Raw genomic sequence first — 25313 nt, forward strand, 5'->3', positions numbered from 1 at the left:
CCTAGCTAGTAAAATGTGGTACAAGGAAATGTTTAAAAAGGCTCAAACGAGGCTTGCTTCAGGGCAAGGCATGCCTAAAATACCTTGAGGCTCAATCTAAAATACCAAATCCTGAAAAGGCTAACGCAATACACATTGAGGCTTACGCATTTGTACAAAAGCCATGCCTTTTGTGCCTTTTTAGTTAATGCTTACACATTTTGGGTGTGTGATTCTTGAGTTAGAGTTGGCTAGAAAATTTTAATACCATATTTATATAGAAGGAATGTCATAAATGAGTTGATTTCTTGAACTCTTCAACCTCTACCTTTCGAAAATAATTGCAAGCATTATTTAGATCTTGAAAATAATTTGAACTTTTAATTTTATAGCTATCTCTTGTCATGATTTTCATAATGAATGCAAGCTAGCTATTTTTGAATGGCCAACAAGTAGTTTTTAAATTATGTTTGATTTTTTTTTTTTTATAAAATTATTCTTGTCTTTTTCTTAATTTTTTTAATTTTCAAAATGTATATAATTTATTTTCAAATTTTTATCTAAAAATAAGATTCTCAAAAGACTTATGCCCCAAGGCCTTACTGTTACACCTTGCCTTTTAAGGGTTAAAATGCCTCGCTTTATGCCTTTGCCTTTTAAAACATTGGTCTCGGTGATTTTGGGTTTGAGCTGTGTACAAAGTTCAAATGTAAAAAGCCCAAACATGTCAGCTGGTGCGGGCTTAAGGGTTTGGGGACAGATTTTAGGCTTTCAAAAAGAATCAGATATGTTGAATGGGCAGCTTCAGCTAGCCCAGCGCATCCAGGCCTGAAGTATACGTTGCCCATTATGTGCAAAAGTAATCAGGCACAAAATATGAGTAAGCCTCTGAATCTAAATTTGCAGATGAGTAAAACATCTAGCCACTCTAAGAGGGTGGTTCCTCAGGCTTTGCATACAAATTGCAATTCAAATTTTCTGAAGAGCTCCTTCTGCAATTGGAGGAGTTTACTGTGTCTTCTTCACAAGCAGGGGATAATGGGTTCATGTTTATGGTAGGCAGGGTTCAGGAAGAAAAAGGAGTGACTCAGGTGATCTGGGGATTTGTTCCTTAGGGGCTGAGAAATGTGGTGATAATGAGAGAGACACCAGCAAACATCCTTCAATATCTATTGATGGGTGTAGGGATGAGAAAGCTCAGACAGTTTGTGGGGATGTTGTTCAGGCTTTGTTTTGAGATGTGGGGCATCAATGTATTGAAGAGGGAAATTGCTGATAAGGCTAGGGGCAGTTGGGTTTACTCTTGTGAGATAGGGGTGCAGGTGGATGTTAATGGTCAAAATAGGGATTTGGATAAAATGGGCGAGGAGAAAAAGTAGGTGGATGGTAATGGTCAAAATAGGGATTTGGATGAAAAGGTAAGGAGAAGGAGCATTGGGGTGATATTGGAGGATGAGGATGCACCAGTGGGTTTACATGTGATGACAGTTTGTTATTGGATGAGTTTTGTGAGTAGTATGGTTATGTTCGAGGCATTTGATCTACTTGGGGACCTGCAGTATGTTGTAGAGGGTTTGGGGTGATCTCCAATTTTTTAGGAAGATGGACTGGGTAAAGTGAAGCAATGTATGATGGGATTTTGCCTATTCTTGTGAAGGAAATTAAAAGGAAGGATGTAGAAGCCCAACAACTATTGGATAAGATGGGGTTATGGCTGTATGGTCTTGAAGGAAATGATGTTTGCTCAGATGGTGGCACAAGGAAGGTGAAGAAAGCCAGCGGGAAGAAGGCTTTTCTATTCCTTTCTATCCACAGTGCTCAAAAAATAGCAAGGGGAATGAGGGAGAGATATTTTCTTTCTTATTTGGTCGGACTGCTTTCCAAGCCTGCAATTCACCTTCCATTGTAGTTGTAGTGATCCACTTCTAATTTACAGTTGTGATTGCTAGGTTCCAAAATTTCTTGGTCCATGAACAATTTAGAAGGACATGATCCATTGATTCCTCCTCCTCTAAGCATAAAGAGCATCTATTGACAAGAGAGAAGTCTTTTTTTCTGAAGATTGTCCATGTTAAGGATTCTTCCAAGAGCAGCATCCCAAGTGAAGAAAGGAAGCCTTGGGAAGGGCTGCCGTTCTCCAAATCAGCTTCCAGGGGAAGTTAGTGCTGCTCTGGGCTGGGGAGCTAAGGTGTTTGTAGAAAGAGCTGACAATGAAGTTACCATCTTTGATCAAAACCCATTTGGGCTCATCAGAATTGGCCTGACATTGAATCTTATAGACTGTTGAAAAAATCTGAGTAAAAGTATCAAGTTCCCAATCGAAAGCATTCCCATTCAAAGGAATATCCCATATAATCCCCTGGCTGGTGAACTCCATGTGTTGGCTAATAAGGGCAGCGATGTCACAGATTCACAGGTGAGTTTGAAGATGGAAGGGAAATAGTAGCTGAGTTGGGAATTGCCACTCTAGATATCTTGCCCCACATGAAAGTAGATGAGAGAGAAGAAAATTCTCTCATCCTCTTCTAATATATCTCCAAATACCTGTACCGTGAGCTTTCTTTGAACTTTTTGAGGTCCAACCATTATGATGAGACCATACTTGGCAGTGATGACACCCTTCCAGAGATGATTTTCCTGTGTCATGAATCTCAAAAGCCATTTCCCCAAAAAGGGCCTTATGATAGATAATAAGGGATCTCAGGCTAAAGCTGCCATTTGTAAAGGTTGTTTAACCAATCCCCATTTAATAAGGTTATAATTGAAAACCTCACCCTTGTTCCCTCAAAGGAATCTTCTTTGAATACCCTCCAAATCTCTTGGTAGCCATGCTGGAGATGGGGGAAAGAGACATGAAGTAAATGAGGAGATTGGACCAAGTGCTTTTAATGAGAGTGAGTCTACTACCTTCTGACAAAAAGTTCCTTCACCAACCAGTGTGCCTTTATTTATTTATTTTTTCAAAAAAAACCTGCCAACAATGGGACCCCCAATACCCTTATCCTTAAACTTGGATCATAAGTGGAGGCCAAAATAAGTAATAACGAAGGCTCCGATCTTTCAACCAAGGAGATTTGCAAGCAGGGGACCAGGATGACAAGTCCCCATTGGAATGATTTCACCTTTTCCCAGATTCACTTTTAAGCCTGAAACCGCTTCAAAACTGAGGAGGATGCATCTAAGATTAACTCCATGTGCTTTTCACTCATGATCCTATTTTGATATAATGCAAGCATATTGCATTGGTTCTTTTGTGGTTCATGATCTGGATTCTTCTCCATTCGGATTAAAACTTGAGGTTGAATTTTTTCTAATTGGGGAGATTGATGCAGCCAGCACTGAGGATTTTATTTCTGTTTCCGTTTTTATATTTATGGTATTTTTGTGTTTATTTTTTAGGTATGGTATTTTTATTAGGATTATATCTTCTAGATTCTAGGGTATTATCATGTAGGAAAGTAGTGCTTGTCTTAATTAGGTTTCTTAATTAATTTATTCATCTTTTAAGCATTGTGAGCCTGTAAAAGGCCTTTAGATATTAGTTTTAAGAGAGAGGGGAATTGATGATTAAAGATTATTGGATGTTGGCCCTGCATCACTTTGTCATCAAGAGTCATGATCTTCATTGTCATACATTGTTAACATGGTTAATATTTGTTTCTTGTCTTGTTGTCCATATCTTGAATTAGTTTATAGTTTACCTTCTGTTCATTACTCATTCTCTGGGTTTTGAATCGAAAGGTTTCTCCAATACAGGTGAAAATTTTGAAGTTATACCCAAAGTATAATGAGAGACGTGTTCATTTGGATTAACCGCTTATTTTCAGCATGAGCATGTAGTTACTAGGGTGAGGTAGTGATTTGGATTAAAGCCAGTGGTTTCCTTAATATGTTTGCTTGTTTGCATTTATTAACATGTTTATTCTCTGTGAAAATTTCAGAGTACTGATTGGAAACTGAATCAATTTGCTTATAGAGGCTTCTACAACATTGGAGACGCGGGTTCCTTTTCTTCCAAACATCCAAAAGGACTTAATAAATGGCTAGCTTTTAGCCTGTTCAACTTCTAATCCCTTGAATTCCAGGCCTTTATCCTCCATGATATTTGGAGTGCAAAGTTTGGCACATTCAAGTTAATAAGAAAAGCAAGTGTTCCAAGTAATGAGAAAATTTTCTAGGAGCAGCTGTAAGTTTCACTTATCCATGTGGATGATGGCAGTTTCCATTTGTTTGTTCTTACTTTTTTGTGGGTTGAAGAGGGGGAGGGGGGGGGGGGGGGGGGGGGGGGTGGGGGTTGTAAAATGATATAATGTGTTGTGTTGTGTAGCAATGAAGAACTATTTACAAGGACTAAGAAAAAGGGGTACAAGTCATTATACTTTTGTTTGGCTGATGGGTGAACTTACTAGGAATATCCAAAATGAAGTTCCTCAGTGGATGTTTTTTTGGAGATAATATTTTCTATAGATGAAACTTGGTGTACAATATAATCTCTGTTTGAATTATAGAGAGAAACTTTAGAATTTGAAGGTTTTAAGATAAGTAGAAATAAGACTAATACATGAAATATATTTTTAGTAATGTTGGCCCGATTGAATGTCTAGAGGGGGGGTGAATAGACTTTCTTCAAGAATGTGTGTCTAGAGGGGGGGTGAATAGACTTTCTTCAAGAATGTGCTAACTTTCTACAACTACAAAGATCTTACCAAGAGCAAGTGTATAAAGTTGCAGTGTAAAGATGCAAGAAATCACAATAACAATAAATGAGATATGAAAGAAGAGAGGATGAACACAAAGATATTTACGTGGTTCGGCACCTTGCCTACATCCACGCCTTGAGACCAACTCAAGGATTCCCAAAATCCACTATAATCCTCCTTCGGGCGGAGAAGCCAATACACAGCAGCTCACCAAGAGCTTTCAACAAGGTGCTCACTTAGAGACACCCAACAATAGCTCACAAACAGCCTTTCTTTACAAGAAGTAGATGAGAAATAAATGTAAACTTGAATACTCCCTTAGAGCTGATTACAACAATAAAATCTTTAGTCAATGTCCTCTTGTCAATAGAGTAGAAGCAAGACTAAGAGTGGCAAGAAGAGGGCAAGTGAGTGTATTAGCAAACCCTAGAAAGTTGACATCACCAATGAATGATCTTTTTGCAAAATGAATTTTCTTGGTAGGAAGTAAATGTTATTTACTCCTATTTATACACTAAATGGCGAGTGCAACGCTGGGGAGCCGTTGGGCATTTATGAATGTAAGACAAGATTCAAAATAGTCGTTCCTGCAGTATTTAATGTTCGTTGTTGCCCGACGTTCGTCGACGAAGCCCTGTGTTCGTTGACAAGCTCTTCAGCAAATTCATCGACAAAGCCCTGTGTTCGTCGACGAGTTGCTGGTTCTGAATTCTGGTACCTTTCGGTATATTTTCGTCGACGAGTTCTTCATGCCATTCGTCGATGATGCCCTGTGTTCGTCGACGAGTTATGTCTCTGAATTCAGATGCCCCTCGGTATCTTTTCGTCGACGAGAACCCTGTGTTCGTCGACGAAGTTTGTCTACACTCGTCGATGAAGCCCTGTGTTCGTCGACGAGATCCTTCTTCTTAAAATTTTGTGCTTTAAGTTCTAAGAAGGTTTTTGTCCCTTTGGGGGTTTCTTTATACACTTTTAAAATGACTTTACTACTATTTTGTTGTGTGTGTGTGTGATACGCCCCTTTCTTGTTCTTAGTATTGAGTTTCACTCTATGTACAAGATATTTACAAGATGGTATCTCTTCTTATTTACACACTCATTTTTCAGATGACTTTGTATATTTGTGTATCGTCCATGAATGCGTTGAGAGACTTGTGCTTCTGGTCATGGCATGAGTTGCTTTGACTGTTTGTTGGTTTAGATGCCATTCTGTATACTTGAAAACATATCTTAGAGAAACGTTAGTGACCTTAAGAGCAGCTAATGGGTTGTTAGCATCAAAACACAGTAGGAATGAAAGACCTTTAACTATTTGGTCTAACAAGTAATTTTAGGAGGAATTATATTGATGAAACTAGAGTAGGTGCTAAGTTAGAATTGGAGAGAAGCTTTAGAATCTAGAGGTTTTAAGATGAGGAGTAGAAATAAGATGACTACATGAAATGTATTTTTAGTAATTTTAGGAGGAATATTTTAGAAAATCTTAAACTTCATGATCAAGAACTTTGTAGCTCTAGTAGATTTGGATACCTTGGATCTATTAAACAAGTTGGAGGATAAATTGAAGATGTAATGAAATAGGGTTAAATGATTACTCTAGTCTCTCTCTCTCTCTCTCTCTCTCTCTCTCTCTCCATATGGTATCTTATTTTTTCATTGACCATGAAATTTTTCGACAACCATGAATCCATGATGGAGAAGAATTTCCAACAATTAGTACAAATTGAAGGAAAATCCTTTGATTTGAGAATAGAAAGGTCGAGGGTGGGAGAGTTTGTGGTTTTGATTGAGAGGAATGAGAGAAGTAATCGATGGGCAAGTGCTTCTATGTTGATGATACATTGAATTTTGCTGAATGTGACGTTGGTGTGGTCTCAGTTGAGTAGATTTGTTGAAAGAAATAGATTTGAATGATTCAAATGTGTGATGGCGATAAGGCGAATCTGGCTTGGCAGATTTGTCGAGTTAGGAGTCCAACAATCTTTGATTTTTGTTTCCGAAGGGTTGATAGGAGGTAGTTGGAGAATCTTTGTGGAAGGGCTACAAGATATGGTAGGGGGAATTGTATCGATTGATTCTAAGCTTGATAGGGTTGATATAGAAGAGGCAAAAAAGGGGAAGATTTTGTGGAGCGAGGCTGTTAAGGGAAAATCTCCTTTGGAGTCATCAGAGCATGGATGGAGGTGTGCGAATTGCGAAAAAAAAGACGACTTCCATCATGAAGTTAGTCTAGTAGTAGCGGCACAGTGTGATCGGGGGAAAAAATGATTATGTCAATTTAGTGAGACAGAGAACTAAGGTTTCTTGTGAGTGAACAATCGACCAATGAGGTGAATATTGGGCTAGAGAGTAGTGGGCCTTCTAATCCTTGTACTGTAGATTTGTTAGGAAGTGGATCTCATCAAGTTATTGGGCCTAAGAATGATGGGCTTCAGAGTAGTGGATTTTTAAGTTCATGTAATGTTTCATAAGCTTGCTAGGAGAGGGTAGGGCATGTTTTAAGTATCTGAATAGACTTGGCCCATTTGGTGAGTTATTGTGGCCTTTTTACTGACAGGGCCCATGTTAATCAGACTAAGGGGATTAAAGAGGTAGCATTCTCTTTTAACAAAACTAGTGAAGAGTCTTAGATATGACTTGTAGGGGGCTCTCGTATAGATAAAGGGTTTCACCGTATGACATTATGAACGCTATACTAGTGGATAAGCATCGATCAGTGAGGAAGGAATGGAAACAACAAAACCAAGCTAGGTTGGCTATATGAATCCTTTTATGCCAATTTATGCAATCATGGACCATTTTTTTCGACAAATTCAGGGCAATTAAATCCTTACTCATTATCTCCTTCCAAGTTATTTTAGGTCTACTCGTATCCCTTCTATTGCCCCCCACAGTAACTCACTTTTCCTCACTAGCGCACTATGTGGGCTACGTTGCAAGTGTCCATACCATTTGAGTCGCCCCTCCCTATCTTATCTTTTATAGGAGTTATACCTAACTTACCGCGAATATATTCATTCCTTGATTTATTTTTTCAGTGTTATACCATTTATCCATCTAAGCATTCTCATCTCAGCAACTTTTACTTTTTCGATATTTTGTTTCTTCATCTCCCAACATTCTGATCCATATAACATAGCTGGTCTTATAGCCGTCCTATAAAACTGTTTTTTTAATTTTAAGGGTATTCTACGATCGCAAAGCACACTTGAAGCACTTCTCCATTTTACTCAATCTGCTTTAAGTCCATGCATTACATCATCTTCAATTTCTCCTTCAATTTGCAGAATAGATCCAAAGTATCGAAATCTACAAGTGTTATTTATTTCTTCATCATCAAGTTTAACTTTGTCTCAAATATTCCTCCTATTACTAAAATTACATTTCATATATTTTGTCTTATTTCTACTTATCCTAAAGCCTCTAAATTCCAAAGTTTCTCTCCATAATTCGAACTCAACCTCTACTCCGGCCCCAGTTTCATTAATTAATAAAATATCATCTGCAAACAATATACAACATGGAGCCTCATTTTGAATACTCTTTGCCAGTTGGTCCATCACTAAAGCAAAAAGATAAGGGCTCAAAGCAGATCCTTGATGTACACCTATGGTGATTGGAAATTCTCTAGTTTCTCCATCTATAATCCTTACACTAGTCATTATTCCATCGTACATATCCTTAATGACATCAATATACCTACTACATACACCTCTTTTTTTTATCTAAAACCCACCATAGAACTTCCCTAGGAATCCTATCATATGCTTTCTCTAGGTCAATAATACCATATGTAAGCCCCTATTCTTTTCCCTAAATTTGTCCATTAATCTTCTTAAAAAATATATAGCTTTTATGGTAGATCTCCCAGGCATAAAACCAAATTTATTTTTTGAAACCTTCGTTTCTAACCTTAATCTTTGTTCAACAACCCTTTTCCATAGTTTCATCGTATGAATCATAAGTTTAATTCCATTATAGTTATTACAACTTTGAATATCTCCTTTATTTTTGTGTATAGGTATTAAAATGCTTTTCCTCCATTCGTCTGTCATTTTCTTAGTTTTTATAATTGTATTAAATAAATTTGTTAACCATATAATTTCGTTATCACCTAAGCATGTCCAAACTTCAATTGGGATGTTATTCGGTCCTATAGCTTACCCATTTTTCATCTTTTTTAATGCAAACTTAACTTTGTTAACTCTAATTTTGCGAATAAATCTCATATTTTTAGTCTTTTCCTCATTTGTCTAATCCAAGTTTAAGCCTTCTATTTGGTTTTCATTAAACAACTTACTAAAATAATTTCGCCATCTTTCTTTAATGCCTTCTTCCTTAACCCAGACAATATCGTCCTCATTTTTTATGCTGTTTACATTTCTTAAGTCCATACTCTTCCTTTCTCTAGCTTTAGCAAGTTTAAATATATCTCTTTCCCCTTCTTTTGTATCTAATCTATCATACAAACTATTAAATGATCTGTATTTAGCTTCACTAACGGCCTTTTTTGCACCTTTTCTCGCTCCCTTATACTTTTCAAAGTTATCCTTGTTTCTACATTTTTGCCACATTTTATACCAAATTCTTTTTGTCTTTATGACCTTTTGGATATCTTTATCCCACGGCCAACTTTTTTTACTACTCGAGAATCGTCCCCTTGATTCACCTAAAATCTCTGTTACTATCTTTTTAATAGAGCTAGCTAATCTACACCAAAGAGTATTTGGAATTATCCCATCCTCTATAGTTCAATCTCCATATTTGATCATTTTATCGTTAAATTTTATCATATTTTCTCTCTTTAGGTTTCCCCACCTGGTTCTCTTACACTGGTTTATTTGATCCTTTTTGTTCCATTTTTTAATACATATATCTAACCCCAAGACTCTATGTTGTGTGGTTAGGCTTTCACCTGATAGGCTGATATAACTTTGCAATCCTTGCATGATAAACGATCTACTCTCCTAGTTGAAAAAAATCTATTTGACTTCTATTTTGTCCACTTTTATAGGTTATTAAGTGGTGTCCTCTCTTCTTAAAGCAAGTATTCATCATACTAAAATCATATGACATAGCGAAGTCTAAGATCATCTTCCCAGGCTCATATTTGTCTCCATATCCATATCCATATCCATATCCTCTATCTATCCTCTCATAACTTTTATCGTCCCTTCCAATGTGTCCATTTAGATCTCCTCCTATAAATATTTTCCTAGTCCCTGGTATGCATTGAATAATACTATCCATATCTTCCCAAAATTGTCTCTGTAATTTTTTGCTAAGCCTACTTGAGGAGCATAAACACTAATGATTTTTATTATCTCTTGAACTAATACCATCTTGATTTTTATAATTCCATCCCCTACTCTGTTTACCTCAACAACGCTATCTTTTAAGTTTTTGTCTAAAATAATTTCTACTCCATTCTTATGTTTTTCTTTTCCTGTGTACCAAAGCTTTAATCCCAATTTATCAATTTCTCTAGCTTTCTCCTCTACTCATTTAGTTTCTTGAAAGCAAATTATATTAGTTATTCTTCTAATCATTGTGTCCACAATTTCCATTCTTTTACCCATAAGTGCCCTTATATTCCAAGTTGCTAGTCTAATCTTAGTTTCCTAAACTAATTTCTTGACATGCCCACCTCTAAAATGATGCAGGAACCCTCGCATATTTGACACTGACCAGGACGCCGACATGGCGCGTCGCTTCGGGGCAACAACCTAGCCTACCCTCGCCCTCTTTTCGCTACGCCCTAGTGGTACTAGTGCAACGCGTCGCTTGTAGGGGACGCCTTAGCAAATATTTGGTAAGGATTCATATCATAGTGATTTGACAATTTTATGCTGACTTTCAATTATCTAATGCAACCCTCCTCCTTTACCTGGTCTTGGGACTGGCTATGTGTGAAAAAATTAGGACATTAAGTGCATCACAGGCAGAGTTTGGGGAAGGAATGGAAAGGTATGCAAATTTTTTTTCATAACAATTGTAAGAACTCAAGTTTGCAGGGAGAAATTTTTTTTAAACTTGATGATGTTGGAAAGTTTTATGTTTAGTAATCTTAGAATTGTTGTGAGTTTGGCTTAGACGAAGGAGGTAATTATTCTCAAAGGGAAAAAAAGAATTGGGGGGATATCTCAGAGGAGGACATCATGACAGTGACTTTACTTGTGATAGTGGTCTTTTGTTGGATCAGATCCGTGAAAATATGGATTATATTTCTGATTCATCTAACACACTTGGGGGTATTTCTTATGTACCTCCTTCTCTACTTGAAGGTTAAGGGGATGTTTCCATTTTTTAGGAGGGGGAGTTGGGCGTGAACTTGGCTGTGACTAATCATTGTGGGGATGGGTTATTACTTCAGCTGAGGAGGTTAGGGCACGCAGGATATTGGTGCTTAAAAAATTCTGAATGATATGGGTCTGTGGCTGGTTGACCCAGGAGGGAATGAAGTTCAATTGGATGGTACTAATAGAAAAAAGCTTGGAAGGCAGCAACTAGCAAGATTTCATTCCATAGTTAAAATTTTGCCAAGTTTCGCTAAATTTTATGATTTCAATAATTTTTGGATAATTCATTGAAGTTTCGATGGAAATTATGTAAAATGGAAAATGCCATTTCGATTTTGAGGGTGATGGAAAACGGAAATTTTTATGGAAATTTTGACTATTTCATGGAAATTTAAGACCATGATTACCAAGGGAAGGGCTCAAAGAGGGTTTTTTAAAATTAGGAGTTGGTTGTTCTTTTAGGAGGGGGTTTTAAATGAAATTTTGGCAATTTCATGGAAATTTAAGACCATGATTACCAGGGGAAGGGCTTAAAGAGAGGTTTTTAAAATTAGGAGTTGGTAGTTCTTTTATTTATTCATTACCTTCGTTTGTATTTTATTTTTAAATTTTGGTTTGTTTCTTCTTGCTTTGATTGTCTCTTGTCCTCTTATTTGTTGTAACTCTCTCTTCTTTTTCTTAATAAATTTATTTTTCTATAAAAAAAAAAAAATGAAAAGAGTTGAAGTAGCTTGCATAAAATGGAAAAGTGCTTTGAGTGTGTTGTGTGATTGGAGGAAACCGCTAAAATTATGAGGAAAGTTTTATAAGATGTGGTATGCTAGATGAGTCGGAATGTTGAGCAAGTAAAGAGAAGCATATCAAAAAAATAAAATTCAAAATGTGAATGCTATCATAAAGAAATGGTGTAACTCAAAAATATCATTAAGGAGTGAAGGCATGTGTGGTATGTGTAACCTAGGAGTAGCACACAAAGGAGACGATACAGGGAAAGGGCATTTAAGATGTTTGGGTAATTGCAATGTAGGCCAACTGATATTCCATTGAGGTGGAGAGGGCTCGTTAATGTTATTAAAAATAGGAGGAGGAGGAGTTGTCTGAGAATAACTTAGACCATGAATTTGGATTCAACAATACTCCAACTTCCAGAGTATATTATTATATGGAATGGAGGAAGAGAATTCATGTAGCAGAACCCACCTGGTGGGACTAAGGTTTGGTGGTTATTGTTGTAGCAATGAAGGATTATAGGATTATTGATGTGTCATTTGGGGTCCAAAATGGGAGAAAAACATGGCATGCTTCGTGTGACCTAGGCTGAATATTTTAATCAACGTTCCTGTGGTTCTTGTGTCCTGACTTTGGTTTTTTTTTCCTAGACACTACGATGTGGTTGATCACAATATTGTCTCACTAGTAAGTGGCGCATAGTAAAACCTTTCAGAATTTCTGCCAATTCTTAGAGCTAATACTGATGATCCCACATTTCTTGACAATCACCTTCATCGCATTCCATGCTTGATAGCTGAGATCATTATTCAACGTTACATTCCAAATGATATTTCCATTTAAAAGGTGTAGTACAAGTGTTATGTGTGAATATTTAAGACGGAAGTTTGGCCCTTTCTAAGTATTATCTAACTTATACTTGAGTATGCTATTAAGTGTCAATTTAGTTTGTTAAAAAGGAGGGAAAAAGAAGGGAAAGGCTTAGTAGTGGTGGTTGTCATTGTACTCCTTGTTGACATCTCTCAATTATTCAAGGATCTATTGGTTGTATTTAAAACCCACTATTGTGCTTTTCTAAGAGAATTGACATCTCTCCCAGTTGACAAACACCATTGGTAATATCCTTCATGTTCTGGTGAGTTTTTTCTTTCGATAGGTGTTCCCATATACTATATATATATATCAGGAAAAAAAGGAGAAAAGGGCACCAAGTGGGTGTGACTTGGTTACGAGAAAGAGAGACAAAAGGAGAAAAAGGAAAGGAAGAAATGTATCACCTGTGATACAAGTCACCAGAAAATCAAGAATTATATAGGCATATATAAGTATAGTAAGCGTGGATTGCGTGGTACTAGCTAGTAATAGTGGTACGCCATCTCTCTCTTGAGTATTGGAAGGGGTATAGCTGATCTTTCGAAAGCTCTTTTGTTCCTTTCCCTCCAAACAATTCAAGAAATGGTGGTAGGGATCAGGATCATGGCTTTTTCCTTTCTTTGCTTGAATAAATGCCTCTCCAGACCATGGTTCAAAATCGCGGTTGCGGGTAACGTCACGTAACGGTTGCAGGTGTCGCGGGAGACACGGGTGTTACGTAATGGGAAGCGGGCGTAACGGACGTGAATTTTTTTTCATGCATGCACAACCATGCCAAAATCGAAAAATAAGCATGAAATCCATTAATACATGATTTTTAATGAATTTTAAAGGTCTTCATTCAACCTACAAATGTTTTTTAATAGGCATTATGATTTTTTATATTAATTTTAGTGCGTTATTTGCGAAAAAAAAACATATTTTTTTATAGTTTACATTACTTAATGGGTAAAAAGATGTAGAAATGTAATAAAATGAAGAATCAATTAATTAAAGACAAAGTTACTAAAAATGAGTCAATAGACTCAATACTCATACACAATACACATACATGAATACAATATTACAAATTTATAACATAACAGTATAACACATGTCACCACCCCAAAGAATGACGTGAAGGGTCTTCATAATTTTCATCTGTATCTCGAGATTGGGATTGAAAATTACCTCCCCATCCTTGTGGAAATAAATGGCTGAATAAACCCAAGTTTGCGTCATTTCGTTGTTGCTCTTCAAAATGTACTGGTGATGAAAATCCAATTGGTATAGAAGGTGCATAATCTCCTCTTTGACCTCATCTTGAATAATGTCCATAAGTTGGGGTTGGGGCTGGGGCTGGCTTTGGGTAGTGTGTAGAAGAGGACTCACTATGAGATGATGGATATGCAGGATGAGATCCATATGATTGTGATGATGAATCATTTAAACCAAAATCGCCAAAATTACGAAACACACCATATGAATCTTCAGCAGAATCACAGTCTCGTTGTTGGCTACTCCTCTTGGGTTGTGAAGATTGGTAACCTAGAGAGATACCCAAGTCATAATTTTCAGGTATATCAAGTAGTCCATAACGACTTTGAGGATATGTTTCCCCTACAAATGATGTCCTTGTATCATATCCATAACCATATTCTGCACCGCCGCCACCATCACCCTCAGCCTCAGTCCTAGCACCACTAGGTCCACTACCACCATCATCATCACTTGGTGGGCTCAAACCAAGATTATCATCACTTTGTGTACGTTCAGGACTTGAACTTGAATCATGCACATTTATTGGTGGCTGATAATCTCCTTATGCAATACCACCGACCTCTTCATCTAACCAATTTGAGTTGTCCTAATCGTCAAGTAATGGTGCCTCTCTTTCCTGTAACCATGGACTCAAAGGATCATCTTCTTCGAAAATATAGTCCAAGTTAATAGGGTTAAAGCTATATTCAATGTTCTATTGGCTTTTTCTCATTATATGTCTCAACTTTAACCTCATGTTGTAATGCACGAAAACAAGTTTTTGTAGTCTCATGTACTTTAGCCTATTTCTTGTTTTCGTATGGATGAGGCTAAAGGTGCTTCAATTACGCTCACAATTCGAAGTTGATGTGGTTTGACTAAGAACTCTGATTGCTATTTTTGTATCTTAGGAACACACATGCCATAATGAATCCACCATTCGGTTGCATAAATAATTGAAGAAAAACACATGTCGATATAGTGTATGTTTGAAAAACCAAATTTGGACATAAAAATGACAAATTAAATAGATCCATTCATCCATTATTTAGCCACATTTACCAGGATTTGTTTGTTTCACTACCCTTTGAGCTAGTGGAGTTCCAAATGTCTCTAGCCTATCCCGGTATAGCAACAACTAAAAAGGTGAAGATTGTGAAGTATAATTAATTAATTAGATATATATTGTAGAAAGTATGACAAAATGCTAAAATAATTCATTATTTAACAGAACCAATACTTGATTAATAGCCCGAATTTGAGTATCTATATCGGGCACTAGCTTGGTTATCACTTTTTTAACTCCATCAATAACTTCTCTAGCAACTTCAAAAGAGGGTGGGGCACCATACTGAAATTGGGGGTTCAAAAAGTATCCTAAAATTAAATTTACAAATATATTAATCAATATTCAATAATAGTGTATTAGTGTTGTAACTTTTAATGCAACTACACATGATTTAAAAGTTGAAATAATAAGGAATTGTATTTTATCTACACTTACCAGCTGCATGTAAGTCTTGATGCAATTGAAAACTCCACCAATGATCAATAATTTTCCAATAATCTTTGTAAAATCAGTAGTCTTTCTGAATTGCCAACTTTTCCCTATCAATTGCCTCATAAATGAAACCCATAGTTGGTTTTTCATCACCATCAACCAATTTAAGAACTTTGACTAAGGGTTCTTGTACTTTAATTATATCGAAGGCTTTCTACCAAAACTCTTTCCCTAAGATAATCTTCTTTGCATCATATGCTGGGCCAGATTTTGCCACTCTAAACCTTGATTTTTTTCAAGCATCAGATGTGAACATTTCCCTTAATACTTGTTTATGCCTAACAATTGTCTCCAAGGCAATAAAGTTGGTGGCAAATCGAGTTATGGCAGGACGAAACAATTCTCTATTATTTGTGAATTTTTTCATGAAATTCATTGTCCACGTGTGGTTGTAAATATAAGAAGATATTATTTTAGCATTTTCTAAGACCTTCACATTACTTTTCTTACCAATGTCAAAATAAGGTCTATGTAGAGATTGGGTCTCTTTTGCATTAATAATTTCCCTCTCGCCTTCATTGCAGCTTCATTATCAGTTACTACTTGGACAACCTTTTCCTCCTCAATTTCTTCAACCACCTCGTTCATTAATCTGAAATGAAATTATAGATTCAACAATTACTGCTACTTAATTAAAATATGCAAGTTATTAAGTGGCTCAAGTAAATTAAAATTAGAAAATTACCTGAAATAATATTCAGCTGTTCGGCTCGGCACATCAGAGGCATCAACTAACTTGTGGAAAACAGTGCCTCTATTGGAGTAAACTAAAAAGTTTATTATGTGTTTTCTTGTGGGTCCTGACCAACCATCACATATAATGGTTACACCTCTCTCATTCCAAATGTCAGCAAAAGAATATATATAAGTTTTTATTTCCTGATACTCTTGCTCTAAATATATTTCAGAGACCTCATAGGGTGATGGACTCTTCACCCCCTTTCCAACCTCTGCAGTAACATCAAGCATCGGCTGCAAAAAAGGAGAGTCAGCTACGTTCGCTGGAATTCGATTATAAATTAAGAATTTGTTCACTTCTTTTCCTAATTTACTCCTTAAACCCTTCAGAATTTTGGTATTTATTTTTGGTTGCTTGGCACTCCTACTTCTTTCTAGAGTAGGATCCATCGCTCCTAATCTAGCTTCAGGGGTATTTGGATTAATCCATTGTCGCCCACTGCCTCCAGCTTTTTGAATACTTTGTGACCGAGCTCTACCAAAACCACCGGCACTGCCACTACTAGAGCCACCGCCTTGTTCATAATAATTACCACTTTCGCCGGTTCTTGCCCTAAATCTTTGCCTCTCTTCCCATTCTTGTTGTGCTCGTATGCTTTCTTGTCAAGCAAATCTCATTATTTCCTTTGTTGAATCTTCCTCGTCGCTCAAATTTTCAAAATCTCCTCTGATTTGAGCTTCTACTTCATCTTGCCTTTTTTGTTTGTCTTTCTTCTTTTCTGCATATTATTGTAGATGTTTCATCATTTCTTCTCTCACTTGCGTGGTTACATTTGGACCCAAAGACACTTGACCTTTTTTATGTGCCAAGTGTTGTTTCAATCGTGTAATTCCTCTTTTAATTGTTTTTCCACATAATTTACATAGGACAACATGTCTATTACCTTCCACTGGAGTAGCAAAATGCCAACCAATGTCTTCACTGGGTAGCTCTTCAATTCCTTATCTATCACGTGGCATATTGGTGCTTGATTAGATGATTTCTAAACAAGTAAACAAAAAAAAAGTTATCATCTTTATAAAATAAATTAAGAATAAAATGGTACATAATTAATTAATTAGTTAATTGCATAACAATATTACATAAATGATGGATTAAATTTAAACTTCAAGTTACTAACTATTAAAAATTTTAGTTGATTTATACATATATAATACAATAGTTTATATTAAAATTTACAATTTAACAAAATAAATATGGAATTGTAAATCTTACAATTTAATTATTTAAATGGTAATATACTTGAACTTGAGTCACTTAAGAGTTGAGACTTGACTAATTGTGTACAAATTAAAATTTATTATAAATTATAGATCTAATATTAAATTATTAATTGTCAAGGTATTAAAAAAAAAAAATATGTAGAATATTAGTTAATAATTTTTTACTAAATTTGCAAGTTTCTAAGTTCTAAGTTCTAGGCTCTAACTCGCTAAGAGTCTAAGTAAGTCTATAAATTTTATATTTTAAAAATTTTAAACTAATTTTTTATTTTAATTAATAAATTCTACTTATACAATCATTACTAATTTACAATTGTTAATTTATATTCTAATTAAATAATAAATAAACTAAATTTATATACTAATTATATTTATAAACTAAAATTATAAAAAAAACTGAAATTTACAATTTATATACTAATTAAATAAACTGAAAATTTACAATTTATATACTAATTAAATAAATTAAATAAACTGAAATTTAAAACAAACTGTAATTTGCAATTTATATAAAGTATAAATTGAAATTATAAAACAAAAGTGAAGAGTGAAGAAGCAACATACCACTTCTAGTTACCACTTACCCACTCCCGACTCCCACGGAAGCTGTGAGCCTGCGAGAGCTCTGCTGCAGCTGCAACCTGCAAGTCCACAAATTTTGGAGGAATCAAAGGTTTCGAATGGAGGCTTCGAATGGGGGAATTGAAGGCTTCGAAGATTTGAAGCTGATTTTTGGGGATTTTAGGGCTTCTTATGCTGGATGAAGGAGACAAATGACCAAGGACTGAGGGAGACGAAGCTGATTTTGGGGATTTTAGGAATTTCGAAGCTTCAGATCAGTAGATCGAAGCTGTATGAAGGAGACGAAGACTCGAAAAGTGATTCGAGTGGAGAGGGAACTCAGCAGCTGAGTCTCAGCTTGACAGATCTAAGGGTTCGAACTTTGAAGGCTCGAAGCTGCTTTTCGGTTCTTCGGAGGCTTCAAATGACGAGATCAGGCGAAGGAGAGAGCTGGACGCACAAAATGGAGCAGATTAGAGGAGATAAGGTATGCTGTAAGGGGCTGTTGGCTGTAACGTTAGTGTAACTGCCGTTACGTGAATTTTCTGCTCACCGCTAATGCAGCCTGTAACGGTATCGGCCACCTATTTTTCAGTTACGTAACGGCTGTTATGCTACGTAACAGCCATTATTTAATACCATGCTCCAGACCCAAATCTCATCCTTCATGATCTTTTTTGTAACCCAAAGCCGAAAGACCAGAACAGTTGATAGATTCCAGACGTTTCCAGATTCTTCCTGGAACTGTGAAAGAGGATGTGATTTATGGATTCAATGTATATTGTCAAATCGAGATTTGAATCATGACTTAAAATCCCAAGTTCATTAATGAAGAATCGAGAATCAAATCAAATCCAAAGATTTGGTGTAAAATTTAAAAAATCAATTCCTAATGATTTGCATAAATATAAAACAAATAAAATAGTAAAATACATCAAAACTTCTACAAATATGGATGCATGCTGATAATTGGAATGGCGCTTGACTTTGAAGCTAGTTTTGTAGGTCTAATTCATACCACGGTCTATTTAACTCGTACATATATTAATATAAAAGGAAAACTAGCCATATAAGCAAAATATACCATGATCTAACCATTCCATTTCTATCAAGAATCAAGTTAAGTTATAACACTTGTTATGTGACTCAAAACTAAAGCTACATTCAAAAGTAATATAAGGACGCACAAAAAGTTTTAAAAAATTGAAATTCATGCTTATGATCTAAGTTTACATGTTTAACAATAAAAAATTCATATGCATTCTTTCTTTAAAAAATAATAAGCAGAGGAAACAAGAAAAACTTAATGAAAAATTGAACTTTATGGTTTTTAAAGTAATGAATCAATTAAAAAAATAAAAATTTGAACTTTTTGGTGTTTAACAAGAAGACAGTAAATAAAAAACATAACAAAACTTACTAAAATATAAAAACTAAGGAAAATTAGATTTTAATTCCAGACGAGTGGAGAGGCCAATGTGCCAACCAAAAGCTCTCCCACCTAGTTGACTTTGGTTCTCTTCTCAAAACAGGTTTCCTTCTCTAACTCTGGTTTTCTTCTAATTTTCCCTAATGGCAGAAATAAGAGGTGCAGAGTGAGGGCCAACAGACTTCTTTCTTCTCTCTTGGAGAACAGGACTCATGTAAATAGCAAATAGAAGGCCACCATGAACAAAGAAAAAGGTTTTAAAATCTTTAAGTTGGGTTTTAAAGGAGTTGCATCCGAATCTTATGATATGCGTGATTTGATTCGATTCACCGATTTACCAGGTGAATCATACGATTCACCTTGGTTCACTGCCATCTGCCATTCTCCTAGGTGATTTAAATCAATTTATGCCTTTGTCAATATGAATCGTATGATTCGAATCGAGAATCATACAATTCTAACAACTATGATTCAGTGTCTTCTTCACGCAAAAAATCTGTTTACTAAAGATATTCTCCTTTTCTGAAGGTTGTTAATAGTATCTTCCCCAGAGCTGTCACCCAAGCAAAAAAAGCTACTTTGGTTGGGGGTCAGAGATTTCCTGATAGCTTCCCAAGGGTAGCTGGTTCTGATCTCAGCAGGTTATCTAGATTGCTGTAGAAGGAGCTGAATGTAAAGCTCCCATTTTGTTAGGGTCCACTTAAGCTTATTAGGATTAGTCATAAGAGGATTTCTGTTGTGTAGGCAACCAAAAATATCAGAAAAAATGTCAAGCTCCCTGTTGTGAACATTTCTGACAAAAGGATTGTACCAAATCACTCCATTGTCTGCGAGATGAAAAATGCATAGTTACCCAAGCATCAGCTCACAATGTATGTCATGCCAAAAGAAGATATTGTCCCCATTATTTATGTGAGTGATGGCTGAAGAAGTCTCCCCTACCTTTTCTAATCCATTTCTAGGAACCTACCCCATGGGTTTCTCTAACTTCCTTGGAAGTCTATCATTTTGAGCAAGGCTGTATGTTGAAGCAACAATCTTTCTCTAATATAGTCCCTCTATTTCATGAAGGCATTTACTGAGAAAGGTTTTGTTCAACAAAATGAGAGATTTGAGATCCAAGCCATCTATTTGCACGGGTTTCTCGACAACTCCCCTTTTAACCAAATGGCATTTGATATCCTCTCCCATATTTCTCCAAAGGAATCTTTTCTGGATGTCTTCAAGCCTTTTGGTCACTGAGAATGGATTGGAAAGAGGGACAAGTAGTGCACCTACAGATTTGAGAGAGTGCTTTTGATCAGGATTTTTTCCGCCCTTTTAGAGTTAATTTCATTTCCATTCGGCTAGTTTTTTAACCTCTCATATCCTTGTACTTGGCTCCTAGAGGAAGCTCTAAAGCGTCCAACTTGTAGCCCAAAATACCAACTAGAAGGATGCCTTCATTCTCATTGCGGATGTGCATAAGCTCACTTTTTTTCCCAATTTTTCAACGCCCAAATTGCTTCGAAAGTACAAAGGATGTATCATCTTCCACCCCAAGTCAACAAAAAGGAGGTCAGGACCTTCCATTTCCCTTTTGTTTCTTCCAACATTGAGCCCATTAAACAGTCTTGCCTCTCTGGCTTTTTGCAGCAAAAGACACAGAATTTCCATTACCATATTGGAAAACAAAGGGGATGGGTCTTGTTGCCATAAGCCTCTAGAAGAGTGGAAAGAACCAGAGGGACAGCAATTAATAATAATGGGCAAGGATGGCATAGCGATATATTTTTCAATCCATTTGCATCCTAAATCCCTGAAACTTTTTTTTTTTAATTTTAAATTTTAAAAATATTTATAAGGATATAGAAAATTCCAAGACATAAGATTAGAGGTGTTTTGGAGCATGATTTTCCACCTTGGATTTGTATTTGCATGGATTTGTGCAAAACTCAAGACAACTTTGCACTTTTTCATTTTCAAATATACATAAATCCCAATCCAAGGTCTGGAATTTCATGCATTTACGCATGATCAATTAACCCAATGCAGGTAGAAAGGAATAGCAGTGGAGGAGGATTCATTATGTCCACTAATTGCAGCTATAGTGTACCCATATGCTATTAATCAATTGCCTTTTGTTAATTGTGGTTATTTGGATAATAGTAGAAATTTAATATTGTAGAAGAATTTATACGGATATGACTTTAGGACTCTGCAAATCCTGAATGTATGATCAATGAGTAATTATTCGACTTGTGTTTTGTTTTCTTTATATTGAATATTTGAAGTCAGTTTTGTTGTACTTTTGAAGCTCACTAGATTTATTTATACATTTTATCAACATTTAAAGGACTTTATACAGTAGATAATAATAAATGGACAGTAGAATCATAGTTTTAGGATGTTCTATTTTTGAAGGATTTTGTGGATTTGTGATTAACTTTTTAGGATATGATGATGCACAAATATATAATGCTTTTTTTGATGCATAATTTTTTTTATTAGTAGTAACTGAATAACTGAATTGAAATAAAAAGTATGACAAATCAAGTTTTACATTATTGCATGATTTGGTGGGTTAATTCATCATTGTATGTGAACAAAGTTACTTAACAACGAAAAAAGATATTATGGGATATATATTATCTATTTTTTATAATATTTTACAGATGTGTACAGGACCCTTGTGAAACGTGAGCCGAAAAGTAGTTGATGTTTGCTTTATACCTGTTGTGATTCTTAAATTTCAATTTCTCTTTCTTGGTTATTTATTTGCTGGATACATCTGATCTTTACTCTACCCAGTTGCTTATGTTTAGTCTTGCTATCTATACTCCAAAATTTTGAAAAGTTTTAAAAGTTTATTTCTGTCTTTTTCTTTTTGTGGAGAACAGTAACTGATGTATCGGGAGAGGTTGTCGAGGTTGGTCCACAAGTCACGAACTTCAAAGCTGGTGACAAAGTGGTGGCCATGCTTACCCATGCTGTAAGTATCATTCACAATTCTTTTAGTTTCTTTAATCTTTTTACTCATGAGTTTGATATGGCAGACTTCTAAAATTGGGTGTCATTAAATGACATGCTATATTGAGAGATGGTTGGGATTTTTTTTGTGGTTGGGAATTCATTGTTTTGTTCAAATTCTTCAAACACATATTACATAGCAAGGATGCAGGTTTTCTATCTGAGCTGCTATTAGTTTAAAGAATTTTGTTAATTGCTTTGTGGGGGTGGATCACCATTCAAAATGCTTTGCATATGTATGGCTGAGAGTTGTTACTTGCTGGTATTCTAGGCATCGGTTAGGGAGAAAATATGGAAAGAGTAAGAGTGAGATAGCCTTTGACTGCTACGTAGTTATTTTCAGTTTCTCCAGCTACTTTTTTCAGTTGCCAGCTCTGTTATTGGCCTGTTTCTTATTTAACAAATAAGAAATTAAAATTTTCATTTTTGCAGAAACAGTGATTGGGAGGCTGTGGGGTTACTTGATTGTATGACTAATTGGATTGTCTGGTGGGTGTTGAGTGTGTCATAGTTCCTTGGTGGCTTTCTTGTTTTCCTATGGAGCCCTTGGAAGGCATTATGATGCCAGCGGATTGTGGATATGTGCATTAAATGCTTGTATTTTAGTGGGATTTGGTTGGTGAGGATTGCCCATGTTTTCAATGGTCGATCTATGCCTTTTCAATTGCTTTGAGACAGGATTGTTTTGCTTGCTTCTTTGAGGGAATTTTCTTTTGATTGTTTTACCGAGATTGGTTTCTTTCTTCCAGCACAATTTGTTGGTTTTGTTGGTTTGTAGGTGGATGACTTACCCTTGCGGTTGTACTAACACTCTCTTCTTAATATGCTTGTCCTTTCCAAAAAAAAAAAAAGGCGAGGGGTAAAAACTGATGCCTACACAAGGAAAATGCTCCCTAGCAATGTCAACAGAGTGACCTGATTCTTTTCTCATCTTTTTGTTTTGTTTTGTTTTGTTATTTTTTTGTTTTTTTTTTTTCTGGTTTGGGGTGACAATGAGGGCTCAGAAGTATTTGCATCCACCATGGCCAAATTATCCTCCTGGTTAATCTATCTTGGTGACAACATAAATGACATGGTTAAGAGGCATTAGTTGTATCCTTGATTTTCTTAATGATATAAAAGTGTTTCAAGGGACCACCTCTTGCTTTTTTGCTCCAGACTAATAGCCCTCTATTTTTGACTAGTCTAAGGCTAGAAAGAAAGGCAAAAGTTCTTAATAGTGTCATGCTCTTGGCTGGCTTGCATTCATATTGAATCAAGCCATTTCAATGTCCATACCATATGTAGCCATTTTCAACAGATAAATAAGGTTTTTCCCCCCCTTCTCTCTTTAAATGAAAGTTTTGTTTCTCTTTTTGTGTTGGAAAAGGCATGGGCCAGTTATCCCATGGGCCAACTCTATTTCATCTTCTCTTGGTCATGGTTCAGTGTAGAATAAGCATTTCTTTTGTTTTCTTTTTAATTTTCACCCTTGCGCGGAGGAAAATGTGTTGCTGGCTGTGCATACTGGGATGCATCCACATTCTATTATTATTATTTTGTCTTAAAACATCACTTTTCATTTTTGATTTATTTGTTTCTATTATTGTTCATTTGTTGTTGATGGTTCTTGAATTTCCATGATATCGTATCTGAAAGAATGGAGGTGGACTAGCTGAATTTGCCCTTGCCAAGAAGAGCTTGACAGTTTATAGGCCACCTGAAGTATCGGCTGCTGAAGGTGCAGGTTTGCCTGTTGCTGGTCTTACAGCCCACCAGGCCCTTACCCAACCTGCTGGGATAAAGCTCGACGGAAGTGGCCCGCAGGTGAATATTCTAGTCACTGCTGCCTCCGGTGGGGTTGGTCATTATGCTGTTCAGCTGGCGAAGTTAGGCAATACCCATGTTACTGCCACTTGTGGTGCCCGGAATATTGATTTTGTAAAGAGTTTAGGGGCAGATGAAGTTTTGGACTACAGTACACCCGAAGGAGCGGCACTGAAGAGCCCCACCGGAAGGAAGTATGATGCTGTGATACACTGTGCAACGGGAATTCCTTGGTCTACTTTTGAACCAAATCTGAGCACAAACGGGAAGGTGATAGATATCACTCCCAACCCTAGTGCCATGCTGACTTTTGCGCTGAAGAAACTCACCTTCTCTAAGAAGCAGTTGGTGCCATTGTTAATGTCTCCCAAGGCTGAGAACCTCAATTATTTAGTTACCTTGGTGAAGGGGGGGAAGCTTAAGACGGTGATTGACTCGAAACATCCTCTGGTCAAGGGTGAGGACGCTTGGGCCAAGAGCATTGATGGACATGCTACTGGGAAGATCATTGTGGAACCTTAAAATAAGGTAGGTATGCTTGGAGCATGTATGGAATTGGGAGTTGCTTATGGGCCATATGGATTTGAGGTGACTATTGCATTAAATAAGGGTTATGATGGTGTGTTGTTGTACCTTATTCTCTCTGGACACGATGCTGTAAATAATAATGTTTGTGTTTCATGTTCAGTGATGTATACTATATCTAAAAGAAAATTTCTATAGATGCATTATATTACCAACCATATTTTCCTCACAAATTCTTACATGAATTCTCCTGTAGATGTAATTGGCTTAATTACAATTTTATGAAAAATTAAATAAACAAAAATTGTGTTTGTTTTTGCAATAGTTAAAACTATTTTTTGGCAAATTGGAATGAATTTCATCCAAATTCACATGAACTCAAATCAAATTGTAATGAGTTTCTCCTAATATTTGAAACATAACATCAACCTCTACAAAGTTTTTGACACAATAAAACTTACACTGTAAGTTGAGCCCCATAATAAGGTAAAATATTGGTCTTAATCCAAACAGTAAGTGAAAATTTTTAATATTGAAAAAAAAATCCTCTGATATAGAATTTAGTTGAATTTCAATATTACCACCATTGTAAATGTGGCTTGTCAAAAGAAAAAGAAGAGCCTACCTTTGGAAAGTCAATT

The 25313-nt window shown here is 36.1% G+C and overlaps 1 protein-coding gene across 1 annotated transcript in view; it reads left to right on the forward strand.

The window, feature by feature from the left end:
• The window catches only part of LOC131156196 (chloroplast envelope quinone oxidoreductase homolog), a 30716-nt gene extending 5826 nt beyond the window's left edge, over positions 1–24890 (forward strand). The window contains exons 3-4 of the mRNA XM_058109697.1: positions 22212–22303; positions 23980–24890. Of these exons, the coding sequence (XP_057965680.1) occupies positions 22212–22303; positions 23980–24669 (782 nt within the window). The 3' untranslated portion in view covers positions 24670–24890. The remainder of the gene's footprint in view (positions 1–22211; positions 22304–23979) is intronic.
• Positions 24891–25313: the final 423 nt, after the last annotated feature.

The sequence above is a fragment of the Malania oleifera genome, chromosome 5, assembly GCF_029873635.1.
Source record: "Malania oleifera isolate guangnan ecotype guangnan chromosome 5, ASM2987363v1, whole genome shotgun sequence".
In the NCBI taxonomy this organism is placed as follows: Eukaryota; Viridiplantae; Streptophyta; class Magnoliopsida; order Santalales; family Ximeniaceae; genus Malania; species Malania oleifera.